General features: G+C 34.8%; 1 protein-coding gene across 3 annotated transcripts in view; it reads left to right on the forward strand.

The window, feature by feature from the left end:
• VPS45 (vacuolar protein sorting 45 homolog) overlaps positions 1–16,394 on the forward strand; it is a 69,673-nt gene that overhangs the window by 10,027 nt on the left and 43,252 nt on the right. For all 3 annotated transcript variants that reach the window (XM_059058784.2, XM_059058794.2, XM_059058806.2), the window contains exons 3-10: positions 1,074–1,134; positions 4,678–4,757; positions 5,820–5,888; positions 6,008–6,145; positions 6,584–6,694; positions 8,928–9,062; positions 9,705–9,818; positions 10,233–10,400. In XM_059058784.2, coding sequence (XP_058914767.1) covers positions 1,074–1,134; positions 4,678–4,757; positions 5,820–5,888; positions 6,008–6,145; positions 6,584–6,694; positions 8,928–9,062; positions 9,705–9,818; positions 10,233–10,400 — 876 coding nt within the window. The remainder of the gene's footprint in view (positions 1–1,073; positions 1,135–4,677; positions 4,758–5,819; positions 5,889–6,007; positions 6,146–6,583; positions 6,695–8,927; positions 9,063–9,704; positions 9,819–10,232; positions 10,401–16,394) is intronic.

The following is a 16,394-nucleotide window of genomic DNA, read 5'->3' on the forward strand; positions in this document are numbered from 1 at the left end:
CCAGCCGCCCGCGGCATGTGGGATCTTCCCGGACCGGGGCACTAACCCGTGTCCCCTGCATCGGCAGGCGGACTCTCAACCACTGCGCCACCAGGGAAGTCCCGGTTACATTATTTTTAATTCTGTGAGGAAATGTATGGGTTTTTAACATTAAAAAATGATATTTTATATCATGTATAATTTGGGGATAAACTTTATACTGAAATTTAACCATATGTTATAGTATCAAAAGTAGATAAGGGGCTTCCCTGGTGGCGCAGTGGTTGCGAGTTCGCCTGCCGATGCGGAGGACACGGATTCATGACCCGGTCCAGGAAGATCACACATGCCATGGAGCGGCTGGGCCCGTGAGCCATGGCCGCTGAGCCTGTTTGTCCGGAGCCTGTGCTCCGCAACGGGAGAGGCCACAACAGTGAGAGGCCCGCGTACCGCAAAAAAAAAAAAAAAAGTAGATAAGACCTGCATTATGATCGTATGTAATTGGAATTATTACGTTTTGACCATTTGAAAATCAACTGTTTTTTAGTTCTAAATTTCATGTTTTATTTTTAAATAATTTAATCATACAAAAGGTCTTAACCTACTGTTTGCAAATACTTCACAAATATTGCAGTTCTGCAGCCTCTGGTCCCAATTAGTTAAAAGCCCAAGAGAATATATTTAACTATATTTTCTCTTGAATGTTGGTTTTTAAAGGACTAGACACATTTTGATGTTCCACATAAGAATTTTGATCAGATGAATATAATGTATAAACAAACAGCTTGAGGCAAATTTGCAGAATTATTATCTATTTTATGTTGTATTTCAACATCTCTGTCCTTTATATTTTTTAATCTTAATTTGGCCAAGGCAATGCAGCTAGTTAATGTTACATATGATTCCTGATCATTATATTCAGTGTGTCTCTTTTTTATACCCAGCCCTCACCCCTCGCAACATACACACACTTAATCTAGACCTCAGCACACAGTAGGCACTCAGTAAATACTTAAATAAATCAGTGGATGATACGTATTTATTACTTTTTCACTTAAGCAGTTCTCATATTTTATTTGTTTCTTCTTTTCTAGGAGAACGTGGATTATCTGATTCAGGAGCTTCGAAGACCCAAATATAGTATATATTTTATTTGTAAGTATGTTATTTCACCTGTTCAATCATGTAACTAAATCCTAGCTAATATGTTCTATTGGGTACTTCATATCATCAGCAAGTTAATTGAATCCATCACTGTAAGAGTCTGGTGAGTTTTTTTGTCATTTCAAAGTATTAAAAGTGTTGAACCAACATTCTGTTTCTGAGAGCTAAATGTGATTTCCACTCATCATAGACTGTTTAGGTTAAAAACAAATTTTTTTAAGTTTTACTTTGCCCTTCAAGTTTCTTTATAAGTCAAAAGTTGTAAGTAGTCAACTTTCACATTCCACCTTTGCCAAAAAAGTATGTATACTTATTTTAATTTTACACTTTTATGAACTGAGGCATAGAAGCTGATTTATTTATTTGGAGGGAGGATGTACTTGAGTTTGTTGGAAAAGCAGAGATTTACTTTACATACCAGATGAAAACAATCTACTTCTCTTTGCAACTTTATGTAATACTTGAAAGTACAAGTCATCAGGTAGATATCTCCTATTTGCATAACTATTGGGGAGGGGAAGGGGGGTGGAGGTCTGGAAATAAACTGGGTTTGTGGTTACTATACAATTTATATGGATTTTTTTAATGTAATACATTCTTCTTTGGAAGTTACATCTTTTCTCCTCTAGATGTCCTTATTGATCTTCATAGCATTTGTATTGTTTACTTGAAGGCTTTGGAGTTTTAGGGTTTAAACTATAGTCTAAGATATATACTTTCTTCTGCATATACTGCAATTTAATAATGGTACAAAAAATTAACATTTGTGATATGACACTGTAGTTTATAAGAACTCTCTCATATTTTATTCAGCCCTTAAAACAACCCCAGGAGGTAAAAACAGGCAATTTTATTCTTTTCTGTCATCCTACTTTTGTTTTTGTTATTGTTTTATTTTTGGCTAATAATCACGGGTTTTCTTTTTCAATTAAGCTTTTTTTTTCTTTTTAAATTTAATTTAATTTTTAAAAATTTATTTGATTTTATCTTTGACTGCATTGGGTCTTTGTTGCTACGCACGGGCTTTCTCTGGTTGCTGCAAGCGGGGGCTACTCTTCATTGTGGTGCGCAGGCTTCTCATTGCAGTGGCTTCTCTTGTTGCAGAGCATGGGCTCTAGGTGCGTGGGCTTAAGTGGTTGTGGCATGCAGGCTCAGTAGTTGTGGCTCACGGGCTCTAGAGCACAGGCTCAGCAGTTGTGGTGCACAGGCTTAGTTGCTCCACGGCATGTGGTATCTTCCCGGACCAGGGCTCGAACCTGGGTCCCCTGCATTGGCAGGCAGATTCTTAACCACTGCGCCACCAGGGAAGTCCTCATTCTTTTCTTTCTTTTTTTTTTTTTTTTTTTTAATTTTTTTAATACTGAGTAGTATTCCATGGTATGGATGTATCACAATTTGTTTAACTGTTCACCTGTTGAAGGACCTCTGAGTTGTTTCTAGTTTGGGCTAATACAAATAAAGTTGTTATAAATATTTGTGTATAGGTTTTTGTGTGAACATAAGTCTTTATTTCTCTGTAATAAATAATACCCAGGGAGCAATTGCTGGGTCATATGGTAGTTGCATGTTTAGTGTTTTAAGAAATTGCTAAATGTTTTCTGGCAGGACTATGCCATTTTACATTTCCATTAGCAGTGTACAGGTGATCTAATTTCTTTGTATCCTCACAAGCATTTAGTGTTGTCCCTGTTTTTCATTTTAGCCGTCCTTATAGGTGTGTGGTCATTCCAGTATTTTTTAAGTCTGATTACAAGCTAGGTACTGAGGATAGGAAAGTATAAAAACTTTTGTATTCAATGACACACATAGACACACACACACACACACACACACACACACACATATTTAGAGAGAGAGAGAGATTGATTCCCCATGCTGTCAAATTTATATGGACATCTAACAGAATTACTGTTTTGCTGAGTCTCTTAGCTAAAAATTGAATAGATCATGAGATGAAAGACTCCCTTTTCCTCTGAAAAGAGTTATTTGATGCAGTGGTTGAGATTAATAACCAAAAATAAGTCTAATATTTACTCTTCTGGTTGTAAAGTTTGTTTGATTTGGGCTGTAAATCTATGAAGTCAAAAAAAATTATATATGTTAAAGTAGTTAGCACTAAAGCCTAGGAAAAATGGACTGTTGAAATGTCTTGGGTGGAGCAATCAATTTCACAATTTTATTTGCTTGAAATAAACTAAAATGAGTTTATATATAGTGATTTTATTCTTTACAGACTTTCAGCACAATTTATATTAATTAGCACAAAACTGGCCTTCTGCTCACGTCATTTTAAAATTTTATTTTTGTATATTCTTATGTCTACTAAATATCTTATATAACAGGTTCCTCCCTTTCTTTATTTAAAAAAAAACTTTTTTATTTTGGAAGTTTTCAAGTATGTAAAAAGTAGACAGAATAGTCTAATAAATCCCAATGTACCCATCACCCAGTTTCTACAATTATCGTACCATGGCCAATCTTGTTTTAGCTATACTGCTGTCTACTCCCCCATCAATATTATATTGAAGATAATCTAAGACATCACATGATTTCATCCATAAATATTTCCATGTGCATCTCTAAATGATAAGGACTTGTTTTAAAAAGTACCATTATTATATCCAAATAATGAAAAAAATTCCTGTTTATTCAAATATTCATTCAGTGTTCAAATTTCAAGTTCTTTCATGCTTCTTTTTCCACCACTGTGTTTGAATCAGGATCATAGTAAGGTCCACACATTGCTATTGGTTTATATGTTGTTTAAGTTTCTTTATTCTTCTATAAGTCCTCTCTCTATCCCAACCCCCATGTGATCTATTTATTGAAGAAACTACATTGTTCTATTAAAGTTTCCCACAGCTTGGATCTTGCTGATTGTGTCTGCATGGGGTACTTTAACATGTTCTTTGCAATTTAAAATGTTCCCACTGTCCTCTAGTTCTTGTAAATTGGTACTTGGATACAGAGGTTTAATTAGACTCAGATTTGATTTCTTTTTGATGAGAATATTTCATAGGTAGTGTTGTGTGCTTCCACTGATTGTCTCTTACTGTGATACTAGTAGAGGTTAATGCCCAATGCCTAGTTCCATCCATTGATTCATTAGGGGTTGAAAAAAATGATGGTGTTTTAATTCTATCATTATCATTCCTTTGCTTTTTAGCTGGAAAATTTCTTTAAAGAGGAGTTTCCTCTCATCTACCGTTTGGTTATCTGGTGGTACAGTTTGCATATAAAAGGATAAAAGCTTACTTCTTTCCCAGTATTTGCTATTTTCAATATAATGATTTGGTTCCCTAGCATCCTCCAATGCCTACAATGGTGGTTCCCTTTTTTTTTTTTTAAGAATTATGAATTTACAGATTTAAACATATTTGTGCTGTTCATTCCAATGTGAAGGTGTTTGACATTTACCACAATGTATGCTAAATTTCACTTAGTCATTAGACTTTAACTGTCAGGCCCATTTATGTCTAATTGCAGCAGAGGTGATCTCCTCTGACTCAACCACAACTTACATGTCTGTTTCAGATTTCAGTAATGTGATCAGCAAGAGTGATGTGAAGTCATTAGCTGAAGCTGATGAACAGGAAGTTGTGGCTGAGGTTCAGGTAAACATATTGATCCTCTAATACATATCTTATATTGGCCCTTCCTAAAGATTTGAGTCTAAAAATATGGAAGGTGTTGTCTCATAAGAAAGGAAGCTATTGATGAGACACAATAAATGTGCATTGCACCAGACTATACTCATATTTAGAAAGTTTGGAAGAGGTATCAAATTGAGTGGGAATAGAATTAAAGGAGGCAGTGGTATGAGGAAATTAGAAAGGTACTGGATTGGTAGGGACGGTTTCACAGGGTTGGGGACAGAGCCAGATATGTCTTATGATAGTTTTATGAGCTATACTATAAGAATATTCATCTACACAGTTATAGTTTATGTCTGATTGGGAGAGAGTAGGAAGTAAAGGATGTGAATGAGGTTTATTAAAGTTCTGTTTGTGATTATCTTGCTTTGGGAAGTAGTAAGCAGATTTGTCATTAGGTTAAAACTTGAAACTCCTAAATGTTTATTCTGCATGCTATGTAATACTTCACATTAGAACATTTCATGTTACCTTTTCCTTCTTAAACCCTTTAGTGTTCTTGAATACATTTATCACAGATGTTTGAATACATTTAGCACCTAAGTGAAGAATTTCGTCCTCAGGGAAGCAAATAGACACGTTTTGGATTTTCAGGAGGATGTGCTAGGTGATAAATGAATGAAAAAAGAATGACCTATTTTAAATCATATTCTCCCCCATGAGAATACACTGGACAGCAAAGTTCTTATTCATCTAACTGAGTGTAACATTGTATATCTTTAGCAGTGTTTTATTTTTACTAATTGATAAGTCTCCTTAAGTATGATATATATATATTTATACAACTTTGTTTATGGGGTGTTTTAAAGATTTATTATTATTGCTACTATTTTATGATTATCTTATTAATTCCCTCACATTGACTATTGTTACTCAATTGTTAATTGATCAATTTTTCTCTTTTATACCTGCATTTCCTCAAATTTGATTGTATCACATAGTATTATATCACACATGAAAAATATTATTGCATGATACAGTTAGGAGTTTATGGAATGACTGATCTTGGTGCTTTGTTTGCAGGAATTTTATGGTGATTACATTGCTGTGAATCCACATTTGTTTTCCCTCAATATTCTGGGTTGCTGCCAGGTATGGAAAGAAAGGATTTTTTTTAAGTTTATTTATCAGGTAGGAGTTAATTCAGTAAGTAATTGGACTTGTAAGATAAAATTCAAATATTTTCTCTGAATATATGTTTTAACAAAAAGGGTCGAAATTGGGATCCAGTCCAACTATCTAGAGCAACTCAAGGACTGACAGCTCTCCTTTTATCTCTGAAGAAATGTCCCATGATTCGTTACCAGCTTTCATCAGAGGCAGCAAAGAGACTTGCAGAATGTGTTAAGGTACGGCATTCACTATCTCCAGTTCCAAAACATCAAGACCATTCATTTCTTTTTCATATTTCAGAAATTAAAGGAATATTTTGTCTAAAACTAAGGAGATGATGTGTTAGGTTTACTGGCAAAGAGGTAGGCATTTGTAATTCAAGACCAAAAGCAACAAATTAGAGCTAAGATTCTTAGGTTTAACCCAAGAAACATTTGCAAGCTACTTAACTTCTTTTGATCCTATTAAACTGCTTGTAAAATAGAGTTTCAAATCCTAACCCCTTAAACAGAATGCTACTAAACTTTGTCAAGCTTTTGAATCCTTTTATGGAAGGCCTATGAAAGTGCAAGAAACTATTGTTAAATGTGGTTTTTGTGTATTAATTTTCTATTTATATCATCTCTATCTGCTACTAATTGGTTCACTAAACCGTCTTTCTCTCTTACCCACAGCAAGTGATAACTAAAGAATATGAACTGTTTGAATTTCGGCGGACTGAGGTTCCTCCATTGCTACTTATTTTAGATCGCTGCGATGATGCCATCACCCCATTGCTAAACCAGGTGCAGAGCCCTTTGTTATCATAATGAAAGGATGATTTCAAGTGGTATTCATCAAAATGCAGATGTGGAAATGAACAACATGGTCCATTTATTTGCCTCCTTATTTTCAGCTATTCTTGTTTTTGCCTTGTGTTTCCTAGCATTCTGGTATCAGTGTTCTTTCAGCCACAGTCATCTTCAGCTCTTTTTCTGCCTCTTCCTGTCCCTTTCTGCCACCATCCCTAATTAAGGCAACTTCTGGGTCTGTAGATTCTACTTTTCCAGTGTCTGTTCTTTTCCATTCATATTACCATTATCTTGGTGTATCTAATCTCTTATGGGAATCCTCAAATAGTCATCTTCTTGATTCCCCACTTTTAATTTCTCTCCACTCTAATGTATCTCACGGACACAATGTTGTTAAATTACTTTTACTAAAGCACAGTTCTGATCCTATTACTCCTGGCTTAAAAATCTTAATTGTTTCCCATTTGCCTACTGGATGAAATACAGACTCCTGAACTTGGCATCCATGAGCCTTCACAATGTAGGCTCAACGTTATAGAAAACCTGCAGCTCACTACTGTGTAGATATACCTCATGATTTCCTGCCATCATTTTATTCATGTTGTGACCTCTCTTTGAACTCTGGCATGTTTGGAATACATTCTCTTCCCATCTTCACCTCTCAAAATTCTTATCCTTTAAAACCACTTGAAACATCTTTTAAGTGTTTTTGAAACATCTTATGTCTCATGCTGCACTTTCTATGTTGTACCTTTGATTGTTTTCACAGTCTCCTAGGTTATACATTTCTTCAAGGCAGACTGTATCTTACTAATGTTTGTTCTTCTGTGAATACAGACACAGTGCCTTATACTTTGTAGATACTTTATTAATAGTGACTTTAAATTTATAGGAAAAGGCACAGTCTATATTTCAGTTCCATCCCAGCTTATAATAATGTTAATGCTAGGGGAAATCTGTGCTGTGGAATGCAACTTCTCTATGATATGATAGATTGCCTTATATTACTAAAATTCAAAGTAATATAACTTTATATATTCTATATATTACATATTATGTGTTACATAATTTATATACATTTTAATAATATAACTAAAGAAATTTTGATGATATAAAAAAGTAGAAAGAAAAATAATTGCTTATAATTTAGTTTCCCAAAGAAAAGCAATCATTCATTCAACAAATTTCACTGAGGACCTGTTATGTGCCAGGTACTGTATCAAGTACTAGAGATAAAAGGTTAAAAGATACAGTCTCTGCTCTCAAAGAGTTCATGATCCAATGAGGAGAAAGTAAACATCATTTTAATTATGAAGTATGTGCTAATGGCAAAAGCATGCACAGGATGCTGTCTATGGAAGCATAAAACATTTTGTTGTACTTATTTTAAATGCTGTAATGAAACTTGCTTTTTCAGGGACTCACTGGCAAATATTTTAGGAAGAAAAGCACCTACTTTTATAACTTCTGAAGTTATTTTAACAAATCTAATATTTAGACTCTAGATTTAGAGGGTAATTTGCTGGAAAATACTTAGTTTTCTCTAATGGGCCTGTGACTAAAAGTAACCTGTTCTCCATAAAAGGTGAGAAGGCAAATTTGGGGGTTTCTCCTTTCCAGTTTCATGAAATAAGTAAGACTGGAAACCGGTCCTTCTTCACAATGCATATTAAGTAAAAATATAAAGTAAAATGGATTCAGAGGCAAGCTTCTGAATATGTGTGTTTTGATCAACTCACAAGGTTTTTTTCTGGTAATATTAGTGTTCCCAGGATAAATATAGCACCACTCAGATCTGCAAGAACACACTTCTCATGCTGCAGAAAACCACAGAAGTGTACAGGAAGTGGTACAGCTTGTCACTGCAGTACCAATATAGCCCTATCTATGAAGCCAAAAATATACTCTTAATTCACAGGCAAAAATTGGAGCTAATGATAGATCTAATTTGTTTTCTTTCTATCAGGAATATTAATCTGGCTGCCCTTCTTCCAAAAGTGTGAAATCTAAAAGTATTTTGACTGTCGGATGTTTAACCAATTAAAATGACAATCTTAATGCTTAGTATAGCACAAAGTATTAATAAAATTTGAGCTAAATAGAGAACCTCCATGTAAACAAGACTAGTTACTAAGAATGTTATCAGTTTTTATTTGTTTTCCTGAACGTTTACTATTTCCATGTTTTGTCAGTTACCAGTTTGATTTTGTCATAATTCTTTATTTAGTGGACATATCAGGCCATGGTCCATGAACTACTGGGCATAAACAACAATCGGATTGATCTTTCCAGAGTGCCAGGGATCAGTAAAGACTTGAGAGAGGTGGTCCTATCTGCTGAAAATGATGAATTCTACGCTAACGTAAGTGGTTTAAAATTCTTTAAAAATTTTTTGTTGTTTTTATGTAAGAAGGTTAATATTGATTTGTTAGAATGAGCAGGTTTGGAATTTCATGTGGAAGGATGATAGAGGCATCCTGTAGATAAACTGCATCTCAAGGGAAGGCAGACTTTTTTCTGACCCTTTAACAATATTTTTTTCACAGTAATAATGTACTTAGTTTTGTACTTTTTTTTTTTTTTTTTTTTTGTGATACGTGGGCCTCTCACTGTTGTGGCCTCTCCCATTGCGGGGCACAGGCTCCGGACGCGCAGGCTCGTGGGCCTAGCGGCTCCGCGGCAATATGGGATCTTCCTGGACCGGGGCACGAACCCGTGTCCCCTGCGTCGACAGGCGGATTCTCAACCACTGCGCCACCAGGGAAGTCCTGTACTTTTAAAATTAGAACCCAATTTATTTACTTCCCTCTTGTCCTTAGCCCTTTGTGAAAATGGTAATGGTATTCATCACCAGTGTCCTGGCCAATATCCAGATTTGGTAATGATAATGAAATTTTCTTGCCCTTCAGTTCTCACTGTATTCAGTGTTCTTTTTTACTTCTTTTAAATTGTCTGAAAGTCAGACTTGTTGATAGAACTGTGTTTCCAACTTCCTTTTTCACAGAATATGTACCTGAACTTTGCTGAGATTGGTAGCAACATAAAGAATCTCATGGAAGACTTTCAGAAGAAGAAACCAAAAGAACAGCAAAAACTAGAATCAATAGCAGACATGAAGGTAAATTGAACATGTACATGGATGATTAACATGTAAGACTTTGGGACTATTCATGTAAACAGCATTTCTGGAATATTCTGGGTCTGATTTCTGCCTTGATTCCTTTTGTTTGGTTTGAGATTATATTCTGTAATACTTCTCTTTAGGAAAAAATATAGTGAAAACTTCATAATAAGCCATGTACTTCTTTCCATTCATCAGTTGTATTTGGACTATTTAAAGACTCAGTCTACTGACATATACTAGTTCTTCTCTTCTTAAGCATAACAAAATGCCATGTGATTGAAAGTATTAGATGCCTTAGTCTGGGCAGAAGAATAATCCCTGCCTTTTTTTTTTCTTTTTCCTTCTTCATACATGCCTATCCTCATCAAGAAATAACAGAACCCCCAATTGATGTTTTTCCCATGGCAGGCCTTTGTTGAGAATTACCCACAATTTAAGAAGATGTCTGGGACTGTATCAAAGCACGTGACAGTGGTTGGAGAGCTGTCTCGGTTGGTCAGTGAGCGGAATCTGCTGGAGGTTTCAGAGGTTGAGCAAGAGCTGGCCTGTCAAAATGACCATTCTAGTGCTCTCCAGGTATCTATTCAATCCAATTTGATGAGCACCTACTATGTGTAAGGCACTGTGCCAGGCAAAGCAAGAGATACAAAGGCAAGTAATCCTTCTTAACCAACATGGAATTTACAGTGTAACAGGGAGTTGAGACAAGAACACAAATTAGTATTATTTAAGATAGATGTATGATAAGAGGGACAGTAGAATAAAAATGTGCAATCTCAAAGGGTTCAGGCAATTAATTGAGTGTTTAGGAGGGCAGCCTAGTCAACTAGAAAGAGTGCTAGACTAAAATCAGAAGATCTGAATTTCAGTGTTTGATTTGCCACTGCTGGCTTTGTGACCTGGAGCTGTTGGCTTAATCTCTGAGCCATTTTCCTCATTTGTTAAATAAGTATAATGATATTTATCTCACAGCATTGTTAGGAAGATTTTAAAGATATAATATATTAAAGTGCATTATCTAGGTTTTTATTATTGAACATCTGCTGTTTATTCCACAAACATGTGAATGCCTGCTCCATGTTCACGTGGATCTAGTGTGGATCCTCATGTGAGGATCTAGTGGTACAAAAATGAATAAGATACCATCCTTTTCCTCAAAAAATTCACATTTAGTAGGGGAGAAAGAAATGTAAACCAGGAATTATAATATATGCAATAAGTGCTGTACTAGAGGTATTACAAAGGGATATGGAAATACAGAGGAAGGACAACTGTTTTCCCTAAGGATGAATCTTCTTAGAGCTGCTTAGAGACGATGACATTAGGTTTGGTTTTGGACAAGTAAATAAGTAGAAGTGCACCAACCAGAGAAAAGGAAGGAAATTCTCAGCAGAGGGAATGCAGGCATGGAGATGTGAAAAAAAAAAAAATTTTTTTTTTTTAAGGGAACAGAGACTAATTCAATGTAGCCAGTGCTGGATATAAGATGAGGAGTGGTCTTAGATAAGCCAGAAGGACAGATTGAGGCCTGGTTATGGCCATTGAAAGGAGGTTGGGCTTTAATCTTAAAATGATGAGAGCTATCAGAGGATTTTAGAAAAAAGTGACATAATCAAACCCAAGCCTCATGAAATTTACAGTATAAGTTGAAGAGACAAAACTAAAGCATGAGTAACAACTAGGCAGTGTTTCAAGTTAATATTTAATTAAGTCAAAATTGTGGTGCTGACTATAATAAGATTTGAGGTTATTAGGGACAGTTTCTTAGAGAAGGTGATATTAAGATGGACCATAAATAATGAATAGAATCTGGAGGAGGATTTCAGCAAAAAAAAGATGCAGAACTATGCAGAAAATAATAAACAGCATGACCTGTTGAGAGTGGGTGTGCAAGAGACATAGGAGATAAAATTGAATTGGTAAACAGGAACTAGTTTATGAAGACACTTGTAAGGGGGATTTGTACTTGCTGAGATAGGCAAAGAGATCCAGTGTAGAGTCTTATGTAGAAGTTGATATGATGAAAGCAGTATTTTAGGAAATTTAATCTAGTAAGGATACTTTGGAGATGAAAAAAATAGAGGCTAGAAGACTCATAGTGATAGTAGTAAAAATGTACAGAAGGGCAAATATGAAAGACATTTCAAAGGGAGAAAATAACTATTTAGTGACAGATTAGATATAAGGATAACAAGACAGAACAAATCAGAGATAATTCCAAAATTCCTAAGAAGTGGCAAAGTGTGGTATCACTGACAGTAAGTAACTTGGGAATGAGAGTCCTTTGGGAAATACCTGTTTCTAAGCCACTTATTATAAGAAGCACATTTCCTTTATTAATAGGACCCTATATTCTAAAACTTAGTCTCTTTCTTTCCCTGCTGCAATTCTGCTTTATAAAATAAAGCCAGCATGGTATAATGGAAACAACACAGGCTTTGGAGCCAGACTGTCCTGGCTTATGTCTTATCTCTGTGTATTAAAGTTTATCTGGGAAAATTACTTATTTTGCCCAAGCCTCAGGGATAATGATTTCAAACTTTTAGGTTGTTATCAGGATTTAATGAGATATAAAATGCTTCCCATATGGTAGGTACTTTGTAAAGGTTAGTTTCCTTCCTCTAAGCATAATTTTTTAAAGATATGGTACAATCAAAAGAAAGAAATTCACCCACCTGTGGTTGCTCTAGTTATGCCAAAGTCTTCACTGTGATTTATGTTGATAGTTGTTGGTTTTTAATTTTTAAAAATGTTTATCAAGAGTTCCTCTGAAAACACCATCATTTTGAAAATCATAAAGATGCTATTTGCTTTATATTTATGAAAAGTACTTCTGTCAACACTTAATTTTATCTCTGTGTTCTTAAATCTTCACAAAGAACTTTTAGGCTGACTTTATATTTTTAGCTGTATTAAATGCTAATTTTTTTAAATCTATTTTTTTATTGAAGTATAGTTGATTTACACTTGTATTAATTTCTGCTGTACAGCAAAGTGATTCAGTTATACATATATCAACATTGTTTTATATTTATATCATTGTTATGATAAACCATTATGGTTTATCATAAATTCTAATTCTTAAATAGATAATATAAGTACTTGATGAAAGAGATACATAGTAAAAACTGAGTGTTAGTTTCACTTGTATCCTTACAGTTATTCTGTGTGTGTGCAAGGCTCTATGAGTGTGTATATTTCTTACTCTCTCTTTTTAAAATTCAGATGATACCATACTGTACACATAGCTCTGCATTTTGCTTTTTCACTTAACTGTGTATCTCAGAGATTGTTCCAGACCAGAACCTAAACACTCATTCCATTAAATCACTAAAAAGTATTCCTTTGTAAAGATACATCACAATCTATTTTAACTTGGCCAACTCATTTTAAACAACACTATTAATAACAGTTTATAGTTGGTTTGTGGGCCTAATAGAAGTATTCCTATGAAAACTTTTTATTTTTCTCAATAAAATGAAGTTTTTTCTCTTAGTAAATAAAAACAGAATTGTGTTCTGTAACTAAATTTAAATTTCCTTATGTTTCTTTATCATTTTATTTTTCCCTTTAAAACAATAGAACCAAACTTAATCACTAGCCAATTTTAGTATCTTTATTTGTATCTCACCATATGGAAAGCAGTTAGAAAAGGCTACTGTAATTCCTTGCCTGAAATCTTATTTTTTGTTCATTTTAAAAGAAAAACAGATACTTTAAAATATGAATTCCATTTGTGATCCACTTTATATTTTTAAAAATTATCTTTTGAAGGTTTTCTTGCCCCGGGTATTAGGGTTTTATAGTGAGCAGTTGATTTGGACTCCCCCATCATAAAGGATTTCTTTGACAACATGATTTAAATAGTCAATAAAGAGAACTTTTAATAATGAGTAGATGCCAGGGGCCTGACCCCTAAATGGGTTACAGCATTCCTTGGCTTGACCTTAGGTGATAATAAGCAATGAATTGACTTTTGAGTAAAGATGAGGTTTGCTTTATTGAATAGTAACTGTATCATGGTGAGGCAAAAAAAGCTCATGCATTGCTAAAAATTAACCTATAAATTGCTGCCACTTCTAACCAGTTACCCTACAGGGTAACAAAAAATTTGATTCAGAAGAATTTCACTAGAACCAAACTGCAATGTACAATCATTGAGACATATGCATAGCCTTGGAAAAGACTCATTTGATTAGTAAGGAAGATTCTTTTTCATACCATAAAGAGAAAAATCTTCAGAAAGTAAATAATTTCTCCCCCTTTTCTTGTCATATTACAGCTTTTCATTTGGAAGGAGGATCTAGTCTTTTTATATCCTTCTTTCCTGGCCTTGGGTAAAAGATCTCAAATCATCCCATTAGTAACACGTAGTAAGGACAATAAATATTCATTAAAGAAATGAAGATAAAGAGTTCTGTTTGAAGCAGTATAGAATAGTGGCTAAGAGCTTGAATCTTTGATGGCTTGGATTTGAAAATGATTCTTAACCACTCCAAGTCTTAGTCTCTTTGTCTGTAAAATGGGGGGAAATATCAGTACTTACTTCAAAGATTTTTGTGAGGGTGTAATGAGCTAATACATGTAAAGCACTTAATACAGTACCTGGTACTTATAACATTCAATGAATATTAACTGTCACTATTTTCAGTATTATTGTTTGATGGTACATTCTCTTTTCTTTATGGCATCCAGGACATGTTTTTTAATTCACTCATGATCTTGGAACTCTCCCTGATTTTAGAAGTGTTTTTTTGCTTCTCGTTAAAATTGTAAGAAAATTGTTTTGGACACATTGAGCTGACAATTTTACTTTTACCAACTAAGAATAAAAATGATTCTTTTCTCTCTAAACTATCATTTGACTAGTATTTCAGAAACAGTGTTGACCAGCAGAAGACCTACACCAAAGCTAAATTTGACTAGTCATTACGTAAAAGAATACTGACTCATGTATTTACCAGTTAGTGGAATTGGGTCCTGCCTACTTTCTATCATTTTTCCTAGATAAGCTCTTTATAGTCCCATAACATTGTTCTCTCAAACTGTTAGATTAGACTCATTATTTAATCATATCAGCATGTTAAAGACTTCCACCAATTTCATCTTGCTGTTCTAATCTATTGGCTTACAATGCTATTCATTGAGTGTTTTACTACATTACTTTGATAGTTGATAACAAGGTACAGATCCTGTTCTTTAGGTTAAATTAAAGCAAAAGAAAATGAGGACTATCTTTAATTGCATACTTCAACTGTAATTTGTACAATGGTTTAAAGTATAGGTATGTCATTACAAAAGTTTTTTCTTGTACTGCTATATCATAGTTTTGGTAGAAGAAAACAGAAAAGTATAAAAGTAGCCCAAAATAATGGAAGAATCTCTAAATATCAGAAGAGAAGAATTGTTTTTTAATCAATGTATTTTGAATGAACATTAGCTCCTTTTTGAAACTTGACCTTCAAAGATAGTGTTTTTGCATTTCTTTTCCTATTCCTTCATTGGGCCTACACTAATGTTAGAATTCAGTGGAAGATTTTTGAATCCCATCTTCTTAAGTGGACAATAGTTTTCTGTTTCACTCTTTATTCAGCCATTGTTACTATGTAACAGTATACTTTTCTCCCTTGATTATCTCAAGGTTTACAGGAAATTTAATAAGAAAAGAGATACCAAAAAGTTCATTATATAATTCAGTCATATTTCTGACATATAAATACCACTGTGTAACACATAGCTCCTATGTAATTAAAGTCTCTCAGATTCTTTTTCTCCTCTTCTCTGGTTAGTACCCTGGAATCTCAATATAATGTATGTCACTGTCAGTCAAGTTGATGAGTCAAGTAGCCATGAGGGAAATAGTTCAAAATTAAGTCAAAGGATAACATGGGATCCAGGCAGACAAAAAGGCCCTGCTTCTTCAAGGACTTATATAGCTGAAAAAGAAGAAAGAATTCAGCTTGTATCTACAGGTTTCTTTTCATGAGGGAATAGATAAGTCTAACTGAACACTGACCTGAGCCATGGGTTGGGTCCTAAGGGCTCAAAAGTAAGCAAAGTACTCTACTCAGCGTAGTTTTAGACCAGATCTGGGCTATCCGATCAGAAGGCCTCCCATTGAGGGAGAGCTAAGAGTCAAGCCAGGGACTCTAAATACCAGTACCAAATCTCAAGGATTAGAAGTGGATTTTTTTTTTTTTTTTTTTCTGTATGCGGGCCTCTCACTGTTGTGGCCTCTCCCATTGCGGAGCACAGGCTGCGGACGCGCAGGCTCAGCGGCCATGGCTCACGGGCCCAGCCGCTCTGCGGCACGTGGGATCTTCCCGGACCAGGGCACGAACCCGTGTCTCCTGCATCGGCAGGCGGATTCTCAACCACTGCGCCACCAGGGAAGCCCAGAAGTGGATTTTTTAAATGGGAAACAGAGCCAAGAGTCAAGATTCAAGGAAAGGTAATTAGAAAGGAGCAAATAGGAAGGGTATAAACTGATTACTGCAAATAGTCTTTGACTGTCCCCATACCAGTTTTTGTGGGTTTACAGTTACTTGAGTATCTCAGATTTGCTTAGAA

This window comes from Kogia breviceps, chromosome 1 (genome assembly GCF_026419965.1).
Source record: "Kogia breviceps isolate mKogBre1 chromosome 1, mKogBre1 haplotype 1, whole genome shotgun sequence".
Classification (NCBI taxonomy): domain Eukaryota; kingdom Metazoa; phylum Chordata; class Mammalia; order Artiodactyla; family Physeteridae; genus Kogia; species Kogia breviceps.